Consider the following 21637-nt stretch of genomic DNA (forward strand, 5'->3'; position numbering starts at 1 on the left):
CTCATCTTGAGCCACTCTTATGTTGTGAGAATCACAGCAGCAGCACTCACTCTGTAGGAGGCTCTAAGAAGATAACATCTATAGGACAGTAAAATATTCTGTGTGTAGTGGTTTTCTTAACAGTACTTTTTGTTGTCGTAGTCTTAAAAACCATACCATAATTATTATCTGAATTTTAATTTTTGAGGAAAATGGTAGATATTTTTTTAAAAAGTAGAAATAAAGTCTTTAACTTCTCTTCCTGCAATACTGCCTGTAAATTACTTATTCTTTATTCACAACTACTTCATACTATCTTGTTTTTAAGTCAAGTTAATACCTATGGTTGAAAATGTGTGGCTATATAATACCCCATAAATCTGAACAATTTTTATGTCTTTATATATCAGTTAAAATAATTTAATTAAAAATAAAATAAGTGTTTAAGTAGTTAAAAAGAAAATGTGTGGCTATGTTAGCTTTCCATTACTATAACAAAATACCTGAGACAATCAGCTTATAAAGGGGAAATGTTCACTTTGGCTCACCGTTTTGGACTTTTCAGTCTATGGTCTATTGACTCATTGCTTTTGGACCTTCAAGGCAAGTACATCATGGTAGGAGCTTGGTGCAGGGGAAGCTATCTATCATCTCATGATGGCTGAAAAGCCAGGAAAGAAGAGTTGGCTGGCGTGCTAATCTCCCATTCAAGGGCATAATTCCAATGACCTAACTTCCTTCCACTAGGCCAGACCTCCTAGAGGTTCTGCCACCTCCATAGCCTTCAATAAGCCTCTTTTGGGGGACATTTCAAATCCAAAATATAATAGTGACTATATAAAAATAATCACTTAGATAGTTATGCTTGCAATGTACTCTTATTCTAAAGCAAGAAAAAGGTTTTGAAATACCTGCCATCAAACCATATTATCCAAATATTTAATTTTAGCTAAAATCTTTCTTTTGGACCCACAAATGTATTGTCACTCATAGCTAATTAACAAATATATAGACAGCTCATAATATTTTTCATTTCGTAATCTGGTATCTCCTCACAGTTAAACTCAAAGCACCAAAAAGTATATTTCAAGCATTAGCACTTGTATTTCTGTGGTCTGAACAAACAAAAAGAAAATGTTCATTTATCTTTAAATGAGGTCCTACCACTACTTGTGTCAGTTGAGACAATGTTTAGTGGAAGGACTTAGTGTCAAGGGACATCTTTTCCTCTTCCCTCCTAATCAGTTTTCATACCTACAAGTATAATATGAATTGTTCACTGAGGGAAAAGACCTTCTTAAATAAAAGTATCAGATATTCTCAAACATGACTGAATAGTGCATGGCTTTCTGTTTACTAGCCATTGTGCCAAGTTAGTGTCTTGAAACCAACAGCAGAAACCAACTTGATGCAGAAGACTAAACTGTTAGGAGAGTATCACCCTTTTGCAGAATTGATGGAAAGCGAACAACCATGCCAAAAAGTAAGCGAGAACCAAGAGGAGCAAGGTGGCAGAATTTCAGCCCAGTCCCTGCAGAGTCTGGTTGGAACACACTGCTGGCCTTGGCCTTGCTGTAACAGGACATGTGATATTGCACTGTTAACTGCCACTAGTTGGCAAGTATCTTTGCCACCAGAATGGATTCCGAATGTTCTTGATTGGTTTGTTACTCTCTTTAGTTTGAGGTTCCAGGCTGGAGCATCTGCTTGCTGAGCTGGAACAGAGAAGATCTGCCACTCTCCTGCTACTGTGGCAGGAATCTAGGCCCCATACCCAATAATCTCAGGACAAAAACAGGAAAGATTGGGTGCTAGGGAGTCCCAGTTGATAAATACATATGACTTATAAGGGTCCTAAAGATTTAGAATTATTTAATTAGTTGATGTATTTAAAATGAAATGAGAGTGGTTGTTCTAAGCATATCTTCTAAGGGCCAATGAAGAAGGGAAAAAGCAAGTATATTTGTAAGGAAAAATAGCACTGATTGAATTTTGGTAGGTGGCAGTGGGTATTTGGGGGAGCATAGGGGAACCTGGTGAAGGAAAGGGGGAAATAAAAAATGGTACTCAGTTTTCCTGTTTGGGGGCTTGAGTTAAAGGAAGTATTCATTATTGAGATGGGAACTACAAGAAATATCATAGGAACTGGGGATCACAAGTGTTGGGAATGGAGATATGATCTTCCTTTTGAGTGTGTTCTGTTCATTGTATCTGAAGGACATTCAAAAGAGGAAACATATAGCTCATAGATGAAGTTTTGGATATATAGTCTTGAAACTGTACTAAATATAGAGAATTATGAGTCACAGCCATGTTGATAGGAATTTAATCCTCAGAACTAAATGTGATTGCCCAGGGAGCTCTGTAAAGTGAGAAAAGAGCAGGATTTAGAACATAACCCATCATGGCTGTTTAAGAAATAGGAAAAGGTAGAGGAGCCCATAAAGGAAGCTGAGAAAGTTTGACCCAAGTTATAGGAAGAAATGTAAGATAATACTTATTTTCTTTATGGTGACTTCATAAATCATGCATTCTGTCTAGGACAGTGGTTTTTCACATCTTAGTATCAAAATCACCTGGAATGCTTGCTAAAATTTGGTTTCTTATATCCACTCTTAGAGATTCCTGTATAGCAAGTGCAGAGTGGTAGCCCTTTCTGCATTTTTAGCAGGCATTCAAGATAACTTATTTCTTGAAATATACTTTGGGAAACACCTCTCTAGAAAACCATGTGAAATGGTTAGTATCATAGTTGCTTAGAATCCGAGTTCTTACCACTTAACCATTTGTGTGACTATAAGTTGGTTAAGTTAAGGTTTGTTTTCCCATCAGTGTTTGGGATATAATATATACCTTCTGTCACAAGGCACATATGAGATGTATTATATTAAGATCCTGACATATGAAAGGAGCTTGGTAAATGTGCGTTGTCTTTTTGGAAGCTTAAAAAATCCAGAATGCAGCTGTAAACCTAAAAGACAGTGGACAAGTAGAAGGAAATCTTTTGTCAATAGTCTCGTGTATTATGTTTTGGAGGAGACTGGAGCCAACTGGTTTTACCTTGGAACATACTGAATTAGAATTATGTAAAATTAAGTTACTGACGTAATGGATTTCATTCTAGTTTTTCCTGGCAGCCTCCAGCTCTGTAGACATTGAGCTTGAGCAATAGGATAGAGGCAAGGTTGAAATGTGAAGAAGAAGCCAAGGAAAATTTAATAGGGGGGCCAACAGCTCAAACATCTGGCAGACATCAGTGTGTTATAGCATACTATAAAAACTAATACTCAAAATGATACTGCTAGATTGTCAAGGAAACATTCAATTACATTTAAAACACATTTTTTGAGAAGCTAAGGAAGCATATATTTTAGAAAGACTTCCATCACAATGACTAAAACTTTTAAAAGTTTTGGCACTTAAGGGAATAAGCTTCTGCTGTGTGCGAAGTACACTAAGATAAATTATTTTATTAGTCTTTCACAGTTATAGGTAAATGAACCTAGATACCTTCTTTCCTATTCAGTTGACATTTAACTGGTTTTAACAATCTGTGTCAAATCAACAGATGTTCTTGAAACAATCTCAGAAAATCCCTTGGAACTAACCTGTATATATAAATTTTTGTGGATAATCATATAATGTTGAAGTTTTCTCTGCCCAGAAGTGAAGCTGATGTGAGGGAGAAGAGCAGGTCTTATTATAGCCATGTCTCCCATTTTATGCCATGAACTTCTTGTACCATGTTGACTAATGGGAAATATGGCTACTTTATTTTATTTATTTTTATTTTTTCACATTTGCATACTGTATGCTTTTTTCATAGTTTTATTGGTGCAATATAATTATACATAATGGTGGGATTTTTTGCTTTGTATTCATACATGCATATGCTATAACAGTATAATTTGGCCAATCTCATTCCCCAGTACTTCCCCTTTCACTCCCTTCCTGCCTCTTTCTTCTACTCTATTGATCTCCCTTCTATTTTAATGAGATTCCCTCCCCCATTTTTCTTGTCCTTTTTCCTCTCTACCTTACACATATGAGAAAAAACATAGGACCCTTGACTCTCTAAGCTACTTTATGATTATGCTTTTACAAATCTATTGAGGAAGAGTTAGGAATTTCCTTCTGTTTAACCTTTCTGGTCCCACACCCTACCCCACTTGGCTGTTCATATGATTCTTTATCCCCAATCAAGCAAGTAGGTTTAAGTATTAGTTTCTTTTTTATTACTTTCACTTGGTTAAACAGCATCATCTTTTGTTCTGCAGACTTGGGTCTGTCTTTGGCAGAATGAAGTTTTCTTCTGTTACGTCTGATTATTGGCACTGTTTTGTTACTCATCTTCCAGAACACTCTTTTTCCTTATGTTGTATTTTTGTCAGTCCTCCATGTCTATCTTATTACCTTTTCTCCCTATTCTCTTTTACTTGTTTTCCTATAGGCTAAGTGAGCTTTTCAAGGTATACATGATCTGGTTTTCAGCAATGTCAATTTTACTTTTTATCACTCCACTTCTAATACATCATTTATTTATCTACTGCATTTTCCAATTCCTTTATATAGTTTTTCCCTTGCTTTGCTGACTTCACTTCAATCTCTACCTGTCTCAGCCCTTTTTATTTATATCACTTCATCTTTTATCTCTTTTTTAACTTGTATGTGAATTTTTTCTTTTATAAAAGATGTAAAGCAAGTGAGGGGAGGGATAGGGCTGTGGGGATGGGAAGGACAGTAGAATGAGACAGACATTATTACCCTATATACATGTGTGATTACACTACTGGAGTGACTCTGCACCATGCACAGCCGGAGGAATGAGAATTGTGTTCCATTTGTGTACAGTATGTCAAAATGCATTGTACTGTAAAATAAAAAGCAAACAAAAAACCCCAAAAAGAAACAAACATGTTAAACAATGGCTAAAGTTTACTTTTAAAGTTTAAATTTATTCTCCTACTTTATTTATAATTTCTACATCTCAAAATCTTACATTTTTTTGTATTATATCTTTCTGACACCTGTCTGCTAGTTTGCTTTTCTTCTTTTACCTATCCTGGGACAATGGCCTATCTGTATAATATGTAATGTTTATAATAAATAGCATTCATGGTCTCTCTCTGGTTCTCCTCTTAGACTTTAATGGACGATCTGCTGCATGGCCCTATAATGTGTTCCTGGGAATTTTGTATAAGGTGTATCTGCTAGTATAAATCAGGTTCACCTGATTTTATTGCTTCCTAAAAATCTAGTGCAGGAAGGTCTCCTGTTTCCCGTGACTTTTCTAAACTCAGTGTTTGTAGAACCAGCTTTACGTATCCAAATGTAGACTACCACTCCTTATGCATTTCCACTTTCATGTGTTACACTGATAAGAATTTTAGACCTAAAGTAGAGGAAAAAAGCACAGGCTTTAGATCAGATGGACCTAGCAACTGAAGAGATTGAACCTTTATGTGGCAGAGGGGAGAGTGACTTGCTCCATATCTGCTCCTTGAAAACACTTTTTCTTGGTGGAGTGGGGTGGGGTGGGGTGGACATAAAGGAATCTTTCAAAATTGTCCTGGATGGTTTTGATATATTACCTCAGATTATTTTCATTTTTGTAATGGAAATTAAATTTCTTTTGCAGTCTAGTGGATCATTGACTATTTGTTGAGAGAGTGTGTTTGTGTGTGTGTGTGTGTGTGTGTGTGTGTGTGTGTGTGTGTGTCTATTTCAGTGGGAAGGTAAGAAATGTCTGATAAAGTGTTATAATGCTACCTGGCTTGTTTAAAGTGCTTACTATAAATTTGTTGAATGAGAGAATGAATGCTTTAGTTAGTTTTTTAAAAGAGAATTTTAGAACCAACCATTCTTAACATTTTATTATTTTAATATTTTCCCCTCAATATTTCTTTGGTTAAATATTTTGCAGAGTAGACTTTGGGCATACTGGATCCATAAAATATTCTGTTAAAAAGGGTTCCATAGATGAATGATTTTTGGAAATGGTGCATACTAAACATTTTTCTTAGAAATTTAATCAGTATGTAAATCTACTAAAGATCCCAATTGGACATGTTGATCTAATCTGAACTCACCCCCCACAAAACTTTTTAACTTTGTTTAATTCAGCAAAAATCTCCCCAAACTTTCCTGATCATAGAAACATATCAATATCTCAGAAAATTCACTTCAAGAAATGCTATAATTTAAAAGTATAGTTTGTGAACTTCAAAAAGTTAATGGTAGACAAACTTCAAATTTTTGAATTGAATTTTTTAGTTTTTCAGATATATAAATTATGACTAAATACAATTAGATTGTCCAGATTTAAGTCAAGAATTTCTAAATCAAATTTCTTTTTATTCAACAGTTTGAATATGACAGGCTCTTCATGATCTTTTAAAATATATGTTACTTCAGGAATTAAATTAGTTTATTTAAGGAAAGGAGATACACACACACACATATATATTTCCATCCTTGATGCACTGAGCTGAGAGACTCTTTTATCCCATGTTATGAGATCATTCTCTATTTTCTCAGAGCCTAGTTCAATAGACAGTTTGTCCCCTATTCATATTTTGAGTACCATGTGTTAATCTGAGAAATAACCTAGAACTATACAGCTTTTCTATCAAAATGGCGTAACCAAGTAAGGTAGGAAAGCTAATTTTATTCTCATTTTTAGAGTACTAAACTCTTTGTTGCATTTCTATTTTGTCTTTAAAATAATATCCGACCAAAGTTCCAGCCATCTCTTCTTCCAATATTTATCATTAGATTCAATTGTGCTTCTACTAGTTTAGCATTGACTGGTTAATAAATCTCAATTTTTGTTATGACTTATAAACTTTTCCACCCTTCTCCAGCCAACTATTTTGTTTTCACATTATAGCTTCTTTGTAATTAGTTTTGTTTTGCTTTGCATTTAAAATTTAGAGCTACATTTGTACCAAGTTTTGTTTTTTAAGAAAATATATTTTGTTTTGATGATGATGGTGGGAAGGGGTTGGTAACAGGAGGTAATGGTGAATGAAACCCAGAAAGTTTCAACTAGACAAGTTTTCCATTGACTTTCTAAATCTGAAAGAGCCAGAGTTGGTAGTGGGTTTGTCTAGCAAGTTCTAAGTTCTAGTTCTTATATATTCCCTATATACAAGGGTCTTATATCCACACTTCATGAACAAGACCACAATCCCTGGTTCCCATAGATATCCTTTTTAGATGCAACTGTCTCCAGTATATCTGTATTTTAGAATTAAAAATGATATGTAGAAATGTTATTTAAGCATTACATTACTAAAACAATATGACCAAAATTACTCTTTTCTAAGAATTGACAAAGAAAATCTATATAAAAGAAAATTGACTAAACATATTTGCTGTAGTAAGTGAAATTCTAACTGTGGTTTTATCTTCAACAGACAAACAACAGAAAGGTGAATTTGCAATAGATGGCTATGATGTCAGAATGAATAACACCCTTAGGAAGGATGCAAAGAAAGATTGCTGCTTTGAAATCTCTGCTCCTGATAAACGGATCTATCAGGTTGGAGTTTTTATGTTGCCTTGAAATTAAGTTGATAAGGTGTTCTGGTTTCATTTATAGAGACATTAACAGTTTGTTAAAACAGCACTCACTGACATGTTAGTAATAATACAAAAAATACTGGTTTTTGTACATTGGACATTCATATAAGAGAAAATACATTTTTAAAAAATTCAGATTACTTCAAGTGATATCTTCTTGAAAAGGATGAAGTGAATATATAATTTATCAATTGCTTTACATGTAGCATTTTATATCTATTTTAATAGAGCTGTATGATTTCCTAAAAGAATTACATAGCAGAAAGAGTGAAATTATCAAAGGAAAAATATTAGAGTGGTAATGCATATTGTATTGCTTAGGGGTGTGGGAGAAAATGAAGATAAAGACACGTATCAGCTCTGCAATTCAAGAGCTATCAGCTAGGCATCAATATGGAATGTATGTTTAATAAGTTTTAAATATCTGAGATTGCAGTTGAAAGCCAGTTAATTAAGTTGTCAGGTAGTGTGTTGGAATCTGACAAGAACATTTTTAAGAAAACTATACCCAGCAGTCTAAAGAAATTCATGGGTGTCTTCTAATTGTCAAGGGCAAATTTTGTTCATCAGTTCTGTCTTTGACATTGATGAAGAGAAGCAGCTTTTTTTCCTGCACAGCTGCCAGCTGCTGATCAGAGTTTCAAATCCATCATCCTCTGCTTCAATTACGTAAATTTGTCAAAATTAACTGTACATTATAAGAAGCATCCTTGCAAGAAAAGTACCACTAGACATGAAAAGAATTACTAATGGTCTTAAAGAAATGATAAGAATGCGACATACTTTTCATTTCTACGGTGGTGATTTGTGTTCTTATTGTTTGTTCTTTTATTAGTTTACAGCAGCTTCTCCCAAAGATGCTGAGGAATGGGTACAGCAGCTGAAATTTGTATTACAAGGTAAGAGCATCAATTGAACATGTAATCCTGGTCTTAAAATACTAAAAAACTGAGTAGTTTTGGTTTTCATATACAAAAGCTTATTGACTTCAATGAGAATGATAAAGGGAACATGATTGGTTTAATATATAGACTATTTGCTTTAGATATATAAAAGCATCTTTTCCATAAGTGCCAGTTGGCAACTTTAAAATCACATATGTACAAAATGATCAACTTGAAAAATGTTTTAAATGAAGAAGAGTATGCATAAAATATTACTGTCACTTTTTAGGATTGTGTTTATTTAGGAAATTTAATTTATAAAGCCTCTTTTGCATCCCTTTAAAATTTGCTTCGTGAAACATTTTTTTAGATATGGAATCTGATATTATTCCTGAGGACTATGATGAAAAAGGAGAATTATATGATGACGTTGAGCATGCTCTACCAATCAGCAACCCACCAACAAGTGGGCAACCAATAGACGATGAAATTTATGAGGAACTTCCAGGTATTTATTATCTGGTGATTCATTTAAGATATTTGGGCTCTTTTTGAACATGCGTGTATGTGTGTGTGTGTGTGTGTGTGTGTGTGTGTGTAATTTGTCATCAAGTTGACACTTGAGTAGAAAATGGTGAGCTATTGGGAACAAGGACAAAGAAAATCTTCAAAACCCTATTTTACATAAAGGGTTCTGCTTGAGGTATTTCAGGCGAGTGGATGTTCGATTACAAAAAGTGAATGGAACATTAAAATGAAGCAGATACAGTCCTAATCTCTTGGGACTTTTGGCTCATTAGCATTGTTTATGCTACATAATTTTTTAATTAAAAAATTGACTTGCCTTACAGTTTTTTCCACCAACTCACACATCATTTTTTATTTATACATCTTGGAACTTCCATTAACCAGAAGTTCCATGCACACCCCATATGTCATCAACTTCTGCCTCTTCTTCCTCCTTGCTGTTGTGTGTCCCATTGTTTTGGAGGAATGCTGATGAGCTATAAACACAGGCCTTTTGAGTCTTCTTTACTGATATTTTAGCATCAATATGAAATGAAAGGTTTCTTACTGTAAATTCTCAGGCCTGGTGTAGTTAGTGTTCAGATGCCTCAGTATCTGTTGCGTGACACAGAATGACCTATTGGCTAATCCACTTATGATTTTGAGAATCAACCTAAAACAGAAAAGATAGGCATCTGAAATTTAGAATTATTAGGATATAACAACATATGGGGAATTTATTAGCATTAACCCTCTAAGTTGAAATGCTTTTTTCTGACCATTGAAAAATCCTAATAACAAGATCATGGACTTTAGAGTAAAAAAATTTAAATTCTGGGCTGTATCAGTTATTGGTTCAATGATCTTATAAGCTAATTTCTTCATCTATAAAATGGGGATAATATCATTGGGAGGCGTAAGTGTAATTTAGCACAGTGCTTGAATATTTCTATATTTGGTGGAGCTTTTCATTATAGCTCTCCCTTTCTGGTCATCCTAAGGAAATGACATCTGCCATGGCATCAGTTACCTTATGTAGCAAAGAATATTCTTTGGCTGTTTATTTTTAGTCACACAATTTCATTAATAGTTATTTTAGTCTTCAAAATATTTGAGAGAACTCATGAGATAGGTAAAATGGAAGAGTGTAATACCTTCGAATATGATATTACTGTCATATACATTCCATCCCTTTAAAGCCTATGGTCACTGTATTATAATTATTGAATTAACTGTAAAATTCTATGATTCTTCAACTTGACTATTCTCTCCCTACTACCTGAAGAAAAAAAAATCCATCAAGAATAAAGATCAACTATTCATAGTTTTTTTTCCATAATAAAGACCTAGGAAGATCTCTAAATAGCTTGAAATATAAAACTATGAAACATCTTCTCTAACAACAGCTGTTCTTTCTCATTCTTTTTTGGCCTAAGGCCACATAATTGTTGGAAATAACTGGTTACTCTAAGTAGTGTTACTTCTTGCTGTGGTACTGGGGGAAATTTAAGCTGCTCTGGGATTTCTTTGCCCCTGGCTGGGATCCCCAGTTGCTGTACAAAGTGATTGAGCTTGATAGAGCCTGCAACTGTGCCCCTGGGAAGGGAGCTCTTGGAGGCAGCTGTGGAATGTCTGGTGCTTCTTTCTTCCCCAGTGTAACCCAGAGCCACTTCAACATCTGCACAATTCAGCGAGTTTGTCAAGCCTGAGCCAGCCGCTACAGAGAGGATTTTTTTTTTTGTAGGGAAGCCCCTAAAGTTATTTCACAGTTAAGAGTTTTTGTTTGTTTAAGTATCTACGACTAGGAAAGTAACTTTTTTTAATTAAAAAAAATTCTTTCAGGATAAGAATTGAACTTACTGCTTTCATTTCTGTGAAGTTTTAATTTAATTTTGAGGCAAAGGTGATAAGAACTGTAAAAATAGAAAAGCATGGAGCCCATGGACAAACTGTTGATATTTTTCCAGTTCTGTACAAAGATCTATGTATCTGTGAAGTCTCACTAGTTCAGTTCCCAGAATTAAGTACTACTACCATTTCAACACAATTTTCTGTCAATTTCATATTATTGAAAACTTATCCTCTTAGTTGAAAGACGAGGCCTACAGATGTATTGGAAGAAAAATCTAAGCAGTCAACATGCTACTTTAAATGATAAAGCTCTTTTTCTGGGAAAGTCAAATCTTACTTTAATAAGTGTATTTTTTAAAAAATGAAGTAAACCTTCAGTGTTTAAGTCTCAAGAGTAAGAAGAAGAAAACATTGTTTAAAAAATTGTATTGCAAAATATCCCTTGAAAAATGTCTATAATTCCAAGTGAGTGTAAATAGTTTCATTGTAATTGTTTTTCAGTTAGAATATTCTAACTTTATTACAGCACCTTCACTTTAATTTCTTGTTCATTAATTTTTAACTAACTTCATAAAAGAATAAAAATAAATTCTGGATTTCTTTGTGCTTAGGGAATTTATATATATGGCAGAAGGGTTGAGGAAATGGTATTTCTGGGGAGTGGTGAAGGTATTTGGCTTTTCTTCAAAGACCCCAATGCTTTGGCGTCTTTTATGTTTTATTACTTATTAGCATAGCCAATTGGGTTTGTATATATTGTGATATCACTATATTTTTGATTGCACAGCTAATATATTGGTGTGTGTTAAATTATTTTGTAACACAGTAATGAGTTCATTTGGCTTAGCATTTCACAATTTATTGCTCATTTTTTCATCAAAACTATAGAGAAGCATTTTTGTCTGATTTTTAATTCTGAAAATGGGAAGAAATACTTGGGAAATTGTTACAGAAATCAGTCCAGCTTGTTCTTCTAGTGACTGTGTCACTGGATTCTCCCCGCCCCCTGCCACCACTACAACACATACACTTTAATGGCAGGTAATTGTGTAGAAACACCACCAACAAAAAGATTTTTCTAGATAGAGGTGGAATAGAATCATCCTGGTAACAAGAGTAGTAACCACCCATTAGCCTATTAAATCTACAGTTTTCAGGGGAATTGCACTTGAAATGTCTTCTGGCACAGTGGGCTGGAGGAGAGAGGGCAGCAGAAAACAGGAAGACAAATTTCTATTCCATTAACCTATTTTTTTTAAGTGTGAATTCATTATTTTTTATTGCAATGACAGATTGAACTATCTGAGTTAGAAAAGAATGTTTTTATCCTTTGGTTATTCAATTACACTTAAATATATTCAGTCCAGTCATATGTATCTAAAATGGAATAAAAAGTAAAATGCAGCTATAGCTTTTTTTCAATGAAACTATTATATGTACATGAAAAAGAATAGTGTTTGGGTAAGTTAAATTTGAAGTAATTTCCAGCAGGTGGGCACAAATGCAAATTTAATCAGAATGGTTACAAAGCCTCAAAATATATTTTAGCTTTATTTTCCTCCTGAATAATTATCATTCACATTACCAAGTAGATGTCAAGGTAATAGGGATCTGGTATCCGGTATTAACATTGTTATGATAGTAGGTTCTAACTTCACCAGTTTTTCTCATTCCTTTTTTGGGATACAATGGAAATTGTCAGTTAACCTTCACATATATTCAACATTTTAATATTGTTAATACAGGTAGCCTGCCAGCATTTTTTTCTCAAACAATGGTACTGAATTATAGTTATTATAGTGATATTGTATCCAGATATATAGTGTGGTAAATATTTTTTCCCAAATGTATAACTAGTTTGGAGTAAAATTTTTGGATAGTTTCAGTTCTAAACTCTGCTGAAGTTATTTTAAAAATAGGGAAAATATTCATAACTTACGGGTCAATGCATGCATATACTATGTTTATATTTTTATCTTTGCCGAATGTAGCTGTGTTTTTAGTGTTATTTATGTTACCTATTTCAGAATATGATTTTGCTTGTCACATAGCTTTTCTCTACTTTGCCACTGGCATTGCAAACAAAATTCTTTTCATTACAAGAGATGATATTAATACATTCTAAAACTCAAAAAACCTGTATGCATGAAAAATACATATTTCCATTGGTAGAGAGATAAAATGACCCATTTTGCAAGCTGTAGTCCTTACCCAGGGAAGATTTTGGCTCCCAGGATACATTTGACAATGTTTGAAGACATTTTTGATAGTTCCAACTAGGGTATGTTTGTGTGTGCTTGCACCTGCGTTATAAACATCTAGTGGATAGAGGCCAGAGATGAAGCTATAATAAACAAAGAATTATCTGACCCAAAATATCAGTAGGGCTGAGGTTATAAAACTTTTTGTTTATCAAATTTTAATCCATATCTCTTGAGTTATACAGATTCATAACCCAAGCTCCAGATAAGAGTTTATTCATTTTATGGATATAATGTAGGTTTTCTTACATACATAAAACAAAGTTTACATAGAATGTTTCTAGGTTATAAAAGAGCAGCTGGACCTACCTGTCACCATTTCCTTCAGGACAGTGTTGAAGTTCTGTCTATCTTAGGGAAGTGAGAAAAATCCAAGGTGGCCACAAAGGCAAACAAAAAGAAAAGTAGGGAAGCATTTTCTCTATTCTTACAAGCTACCGTCTGTGAAGAATGAAAACAACTTTCATTCTTTGGTTTGTTTGTTTGTTTGTTTGTTTATTTTGACATGGTAGGTGTTTGGATACTTGGTGTATACTATTAGGATAGGGTAGATTTTTTGAGGCTGACGGGGAAAGACCCACGTGTGGACAAAGGACTGGACCTTAACTAAAGGGAGTCAGGCCAGGTGTGGTGGCACTCACCTGTAATCCCAGTGCCTAGGGAGACTGTGGCAGGAGAATCTCGAGTTCAAAGCCAGCCTCAGCAAAAGCGAGGTACCAGGCAACTCAGTGAGACCCTATCTCTTAGTAAAATACAAAATAGGGCTAGGAATGTGGCTCAGTGGTCTAGTGACCCTGAGTTCAGTCCCCGATACCAAAAATATAAAAAATGAGGTAAAATAAAGGGAATCAGGCATCCTGGGGGAATACAAGGCTAAGAAGGTCCAGGGCTACCTGGGATTTGGCAAGTGGCTATAGAAGAACTGAAACTCTTTATGGGAACTGAAGAGACTAGCTCTTCAGTTCACTCGAGGTGGTCCTCTGCCCTTGGAGGTGGCCTGGGAGTCACAGAGGCTGCTCTGTGAAGAGGGTCACACACCTGAGTGGACTTTGCAAGCCACAGAAGCTACTTGTTTATGACTCTATGTTCATGTCTTTTTTGTTATTGTCAAGTCTTGATTTTTAGATATGTACATGTCTATATTTAAAAATATGTCTGTATTTAAAAACAGTTGTCTCTACATACCTGTTTTTAGATTTTAAACCTGTACATACCAGAAAAAAACTAAGTATTGCTGATGAGCATAAAAGAAAAAAATGGAAGTTGCCCTTACCCAAGTAAACATTGCTAACTGTATGATATGAATCTTTGTCTTTTTTCTTTTGCCTATTAAAATATACAAATACATAAACACAAATTTTAAAGCAAAATGATATCTTTCTTTGTATTTACTTTCTTCTGCCCTTTTAAAAATTTTTTCCTTTGGTTTTCTTCCTACTTTCTTATTACTTTGTCTTTTCTCATTCACTTATTTTCTTCACTTTCTTCACCTTTTTCTGTTTCCATCCTTCTTTTCTTTCTTGCTTTAATTTCCTTTAGTTCATACATTTTCCTGAGCACTTACTATGTGCCAGGCTTTGTATCTACTTCACCATCCTTACACAGGCCTCATAGATCTAGTGCAAGGACTTAGCAGGGAAATGTACATCATTTTGAATCCCAGCTCCATCCCTTACTATGTGTTTCAGCCAGAAGAGTAAACACAGAAGACAGGTGCAAGAAACAGTAGTAAACATACAAACAGGTAAAGTGAGTCAGTAACTTCATCTATTGCTTATTTCTAAATGAGCCTGATTTTAACTCAATTCAGCCAACAATTAAAAAGTTACATAGAATAAGATGGAGGCATAGGTAATAAAAGCTTCCAAAGTACTGTCCTATTTAGGAGGAAGGAAAAAAGAAGAAATGAGTAGTAGCTTTTGTCCTTGTTGGGAAATTTAGAAGTAGGAATTACATTTTAAAAATTCACAACTTAAAAATAGAACTAAAAATGCAATTTTAAGTTACCCAAAGCAATAGAAGGGATATTAAAAGTGTCTACATAAGAATTTTTTAACCCCAAAGAAGGCAGGGGATGGGAAATAAAGGAGCAAAGAGAAAATATGATAAAAATATAAGACTTACTATAAAAAGTAATTATAATACATGTAACTTGATTAAATCAATCTATTAAAAGAAATTATCACATTGGGCATTTTTTTAAAATCTAAAAGTACTCTTCTTAGAGCAGTTAGACCTGAAATAAAAACCACATAGAAATCTTCAAAGCAAGGAAAGAGAAATAAATATTTCAGACAATCCTTTCTATAGAAAGCTACTATAGCAATCCTGTACTTTAAGACATAGCAATGGTAAGATTATAAAATACTACATAATAACTGTAAAATAATAAGCTTTAAATCAGTAATATAAAAATAAGCTTTAAATCAATAATACAAAGACTTGAAAACAAATTTGACAAATCCTCAATCATAGTAGGAAATTTTAACATACCACTTTTAGAGCCTGGTAGACCAAGGAAGCAAAGCATTAGTAAAAATATGGAAGATTTTAACCACAAAATTAGTGACCTTGGTCTAATATATTTAAAAACATATAAAATCAGTCTTACAAATAGTGGAGAATTTCTGTTCTTTCAGTATACATTAGAATAATCATGGAAACTGATGGCACATAAATCACAAATCCTAGCAAATTTCAGTGAACCTTTATCATACAGACTATATTCTTTACAATGAAATTTCATTATGAGACAACTCTATTAAGAAAATTAAAAATACCTCAATATCCCTATGTTTGGAGGCTAAAAAGTAAACTCCTAAATAGCTCATGAGCTAAAAGAAAAAGAAATGCAGTGGAAATGTCAAAATGTGTAGTTCTGAAAGAGAATGAAAATAGTACAGATAAAAACTTTTGGCATTGTGCTTTCAACTGTATTTAGGGGGGTTACAGTGATGAATAAGCCAAATGGGAGAATTAATCACCCAAGAACTGAATATGAGAGAGCAATCTGGAAAGCAACTGTAAGTGCACTAAGAATGTGTAAAGAGAGAAAAGAAGGAAATAGAAACTTTACCAAGAGAAAAGGACCCTACCAAAAAAGGATCAGACTTGCTTTTTTAAAGAACCCAATAGATTCACTAGAAATTATTGATGGTTTGGATTATTTATTGTCTGAATTCTAAATTTTCAGGTACATATATTTATATTGCTTGGAGAATCAGAATATGTATTGAAACATCTGAAGCAGAAGGTTAACAAATGTCACCCACTAGTCAGACAAAAATGTTGACATTTATAAAGCAAGAAGAAAAATTACACTAATGGAGCTGGACTATTAAGATTTTTCTTGTGAACCTTATATTCTTCAATCCTAACACTGTGCCAGAAGGTCAGATATCTACACTGCAGGTTTTGTGTCAGAACAAAACTTAATATCATTTGCCACCAAGAAACCTCAACAATTAGTTCAAAGGCCCAACTTCTCACTACTTTCATATCAGACGTTTTAACTGGAGTCTTCATTCTGCAGATATGATTTGCCTCCCAAGCAGAATAAACAAATCATAGCTGACTTTTTCTTTTAACTCCTGCATGTTTTTGGAAGACAGAATATGATAAAATTTGTGGTAGCTTCACAAAAATTTAATTGCTTTTTTAGGTCCTAGATACACAAGCGCATGTGCGTATGTGCACACACACCCGGGTGTGAATACATACATCTCTAAAGACAGACTGCAGCAGGAGAGTATCAAGCTTCACTATTTTTGCAGATAGGTCAGCTGGGAATATCAACTTCCTAAGAGTACTTGGCTGCTTACTTTAAAGCAAAGATTAATAAGAATGGACAAGTTCAACAAAATGTCAGTGATAAATATAAGCACTCTTCATATCTGGCCTCACAAGTACTCAGTTGAGTGGTGCAAAGCTTTCAACAAAGTGGGAAAAAGTCCAATCTAACTTAATTAAGCCTAAGTGAAATTTTACCTTGATTTTGTTTCAAAGAAAACATTGTTTCATAGATCTGTTCTTCTTTCTTAGAACTTCATTAGAATTCTTATAAGGAAACGACAGCTCCTTATAGCTACTTATTATCTATTGGCCCCTTTGTTCCTTATCCAGAAGTTGAGATGGGCTAGAAAATGTTTTCTCATAGAAGAACGAGGAGATTAAGTTGCAGAGTCCGAGTGGCATTCTCAAGCTGTCTTTGAACTAGATCCTGAATCCCCTACCTGCTTGTCCAGACCTCTTTCCACTTTCGTGATCACAGTTCACAGAACTACAACCTCACTCTGCTTTCTTTAGCACACACAATCTTGGGAGCTCTCTTTGTGCCCTGTCTCCTCTTTTTTCCTGCTCACTCACTAACCCCTGGTAGTTTGGTTTTCTGTCCTGATCCCTAACTAAACCAGCTCCTGCAGAAGTCACCAGTACGCCCCCAATCACTAGTCCTGCATCTCACCTTGATCTCTGGAAATTTAGCCTTTCTGGCCACCCCTTTGGTCCTCCTGTTGCCTTCCCCGTTTGTTTTCTTGGTATGTATAATATTTGTACATAAACATCTCAGCATGTTAGATTTCCTAATGCTTACTGATTCTGATTATTTCAAATTATTCATTTTCCAGTATATTCTTTATTTCTTTAATGAAACTTTTTGTTTCTATTTTGCCTTAGGTTCTTATTATTCTTCATATCAGACATTCTTATTATTATGTATTTCATTCATCCAATGAATATTTATCGAAAGCATGCCAGAATCTGTTCTTGGTGTTGGGAGTTTAAGCATGAAAAAGGCAGATGTGGTCTCTACTAAGATAATTACAGATTGTAGAAAGTGCTGTGAGGGAAGATAAGAGGATGATGGGTGAAGGAGTGACCATTTTATATTCTGCAGTCAGGGAAGAGGTGACATTTCAATGCAAAAAAAAAAAAAAAACAAGCAAATTCTTTTCAGGCACAGAGAACACCAAGTGTCAGAGCACCGAGGCTGGACAGTGCTGGAGTGTTCAGGACACAGACAGATGGCATAGCTGTGAGGCAGAGAGAGGTTAAACTGAGATTGGGAAGGGACGCTGGAGCCAGGAAAGGCAAGACCTTGTAGGAGAGAATCACAGCCCCGTGTGTATACTTGACACATTGAAAAACCTGCACTGAATTTTTAAAGTGAGGCTCATGTGTACAATGACGTGAGATTTCACATATACATCAAATACCATTTATTACGATGTGCTTCAATGTGATGAAGATTTTGTATTTGGAAAGCTCTTTCTCTTTTTATACGTTCTTTCTCTAGGCAACTTTATACCTTCAAGTACCACTACATGTAGATGCATACATTAGAGCAAAGAAGAAGACCTTCACTGGGAAGCTAGCTCATCAAAAGAACATAAGATAATATGATGATAATTTTAATGATAAGGGTTAACCCTTAGTATGTGCCGTATATGCCAGGTACTTTCCTAAGTATTATCTCACTTAATAATTTATATACTTCATGGTATCAGTACTATTACTATTTCTGTTTTACAGGTAAGAAAACTGAGGCACAGAAAGACTCAACTTACATAGAGTCATAAACTGGGAAATGGCAGAGTTGGAATTCCATCCTAGGCATTCTGACTCTGGAGGTCAAGTTCGCTTAACCAATAGTTTATTGTCTCTCAATAGAAATTTGGTAAGAATCACCTCGTTCTTAGCCATCAAGTAAACATGCACTGGCACATATGTTAAAAAGACACTAGGAAGATGGCATACTGACCATATCTCATCTACACATTGGACCTCTCCTCTGAGCTCTGGCCTCATTTCAAGTAACTATATTCTATCATGTCATACTCATATTTAAGATCAGGCTCACCATCTTCCTTACAAATACAGCTTTCTACTTTATTTTCTATTTCTGTTAATAGAATCAGTAGTCATTCCAGATTAAAAAAAAAAAATTTGAAGAACCTTAAACCCATCCTGACTCCTTCCTTGGTCACCTCACTTCCCCCAGTCAAATCAGTTACCAGTTATTACTGATCCTGCTTCTAAGATATCATCCATCTCTGGCTCTCCATTCACTCAAGTTTATTGAATTCTCACCTGGATCATTACAAGTGTTCCTGAGTGCTCTCCCCACTTCCTGAGGCTGTATCTATTTCTCTTTCTCCAACCAAACCTGATCCATTCTACACACTACCAAGAGATTGATCTTAGAATATATAGCATGTTCATATTAATCCTTTGTTCAGTAACTTTTTTGGATCCCCAATCCCGAGTGGACCAAGTTCAAACTCACTGGCCAGGCCAAATTCCAGTCTGCTGCTCAAACCCTTGATGCTCCAGACAGAATGAACTTTCACTAATCCTTGATCCTGCACTGTGATTTATCTTGGTGCCTTATTCTAAATCAGTGTGCTGAGTTAAAGAATTAGTTCAAGGACATAAATCCCAATAATTATGGATAAAACAGGTTGTTTTTTGTTTTTCCATCCACACTGTCCTTGACCATCACTACTGTTTTTTTTTTCCTAATCTATGTTACTGTGTATAAGGTATAGTATAGATGCTATGATGGTGGGTAAATAGCACCTGTCTTCAAATATGCCATATTTTAATTATAGAATCAGGTTTATGAAATCTAACTATTTTGAAAAAAAGCTGATTAAAATTTGTATCACTTTTGACAACTTTAAAGTGTATGTAATATTCTGTGTTCACACCTCTGTGGAACCTTTATAGTCACCACATCAGCAACAATAAAGATAGCCGTATAGATCTGTGTATTTATGATACCATTCTATATTATTAGTGTAAATACAGCATTTACTCAAAATCTACTAAGAAATCTCATGATCATTCTATAAAAAAAAAATCTGAATTTCCTTGAGATTCTCTATCTTCATTAGGCATAGTATGATATTTTTATGAGTACAAAATGGCATAATACCCAACACAGTATAGTATATAGAATAAGAGAATTTGGTATTATTCTCCAGCATCATTCTGGGCACATCCAGAACGTTATCTAAATGCTTGGAGATACCATGTATAAAAGAATTCAAAACCTTCAAAACCAGTTACTAATTTTTGAGTTAAAGGAAAAATATTTTCAAGAAAAAGAATTCCAAAGTTTCTTAAGTCGTATTTTTCTGCTGCTTCAAAATGCCCAGTGGCTCTCCAGTGTCCATGGAGCAATTATTCCTAACTGTGGCATCCAGAGGTCTTCCCCACAGTGTGACAGAGTCTCACATTCTAGCCTAGTCCTGATTACTGTGTAGTACATCTTCTGTTTCAACAAGCTAATTAGTTCCTTGTTCTCCTGCAGGCATTCCATCCTTTTAAAACCTCACATTTTTGGTCACACTTTCCTATCTTCATGGAATGCTCTTGTTCAGTTTCTAGCCAGATTCTTCCCACTTTCCTAGATCAAATCCCAACTCCCCAGAAAAGCCTCTTGTGCACATCCCAGCATGAAGTGACCTCTGCCTCTCTAAACTTTGGCAGCACCATTCATCTGAGAATTAACCTCTTAGGACTTTATGACCATTTTTAATATTGATATCTCCTGTTTTACAAATTTCACTTTTCATGTGATTATTTGGCAAGAAAGCAAATGGGTAGATCATTATAACTTATCTTGATTATATTTACAAGCCCCTAAAGATTCAAATCTTTTATTTCTTGGCATATCCTTTACATAAGTACCCAAGAATTCAGTACTAATACTTTGCTCCTAAGAATTCAATAACTAATACCTGAGTAGTGCAAAATTAGAAAATCCCATCAGTCAAATTAAGAGAAATCTTCTCTATGGTGATTGTTTTCTTAATAATACATCAATTATTGCAGAATCCCAAAAGAATTACTAAACATTGTACTATGGATGGTGAATTGAAGTAGAACTTCATTAAAATCTAACATTACCATTCCAGTGAGCATAGTCTCTAATAAATAAGGTTATGAAACATAATACATTGAGTGATGAAAAGCTCTAATATCATCAACATTTTGTACCATTAAAGATAGATCATGTACTGTGAGCAACAGGACCAACTGAGCTCCTAGCTCCCCATGGAGGGCCAGTCCTCTCAAGCGAGACATTTCCCAGAAAATGACATGTTCCTTTAAGGGTCATAGGTAACGTAGATCTAAAGAGCACAGGATCATAATGAAGACTTTGAAAAGCTGACATCTGCAAAGATAGATATGGTAGAACTTAATGTAACCAGTAAGCAAATGGTGAATGTTTTGTGTAAAAATAATCTCAGATATGAAAAGTTGCATAAGCAGCTTAAAGTATGGTAAAAGGAGGTTAATAGCCAATGATTGGATAAATGCTGGGAAAATACTTAAAAATGATTTCTCAAGCTACTGTGTGATTCTGTGGACACAGAGGAGCCATGGACAGGCCTAGAAAAAGAGAAAGGCTGTGGTCAAGATTCACTTTATTCACTTCTAATACCAACCATGGCATACTTTAATCCCCATTTCCCTTCTCCACATCTTTTCTTTCAATTAAGTTTACTCCTTTCCACAGACCTCTGCTTGTGAGTCCTGCTCCTGATTTCACATTGTCTATTATAC

General features: G+C 34.6%; 1 protein-coding gene across 3 annotated transcripts in view; it reads left to right on the forward strand.

Annotated features, from left to right (window-relative positions):
- Skap2 (src kinase associated phosphoprotein 2) overlaps positions 1 to 21637 on the forward strand; it is a 170109-nt gene that overhangs the window by 108681 nt on the left and 39791 nt on the right. For all 3 annotated transcript variants that reach the window (XM_021722251.3, XM_005319135.5, XM_013355990.4), the window contains exons 7-9: positions 7398 to 7522; positions 8399 to 8462; positions 8818 to 8955. In XM_021722251.3, the coding sequence (XP_021577926.1) occupies positions 7398 to 7522; positions 8399 to 8462; positions 8818 to 8955 (327 nt within the window). The remainder of the gene's footprint in view (positions 1 to 7397; positions 7523 to 8398; positions 8463 to 8817; positions 8956 to 21637) is intronic.

The sequence above is a fragment of the Ictidomys tridecemlineatus genome, chromosome 2, assembly GCF_052094955.1.
Source record: "Ictidomys tridecemlineatus isolate mIctTri1 chromosome 2, mIctTri1.hap1, whole genome shotgun sequence".
Lineage (NCBI taxonomy): Eukaryota > Metazoa > Chordata > Mammalia > Rodentia > Sciuridae > Ictidomys > Ictidomys tridecemlineatus.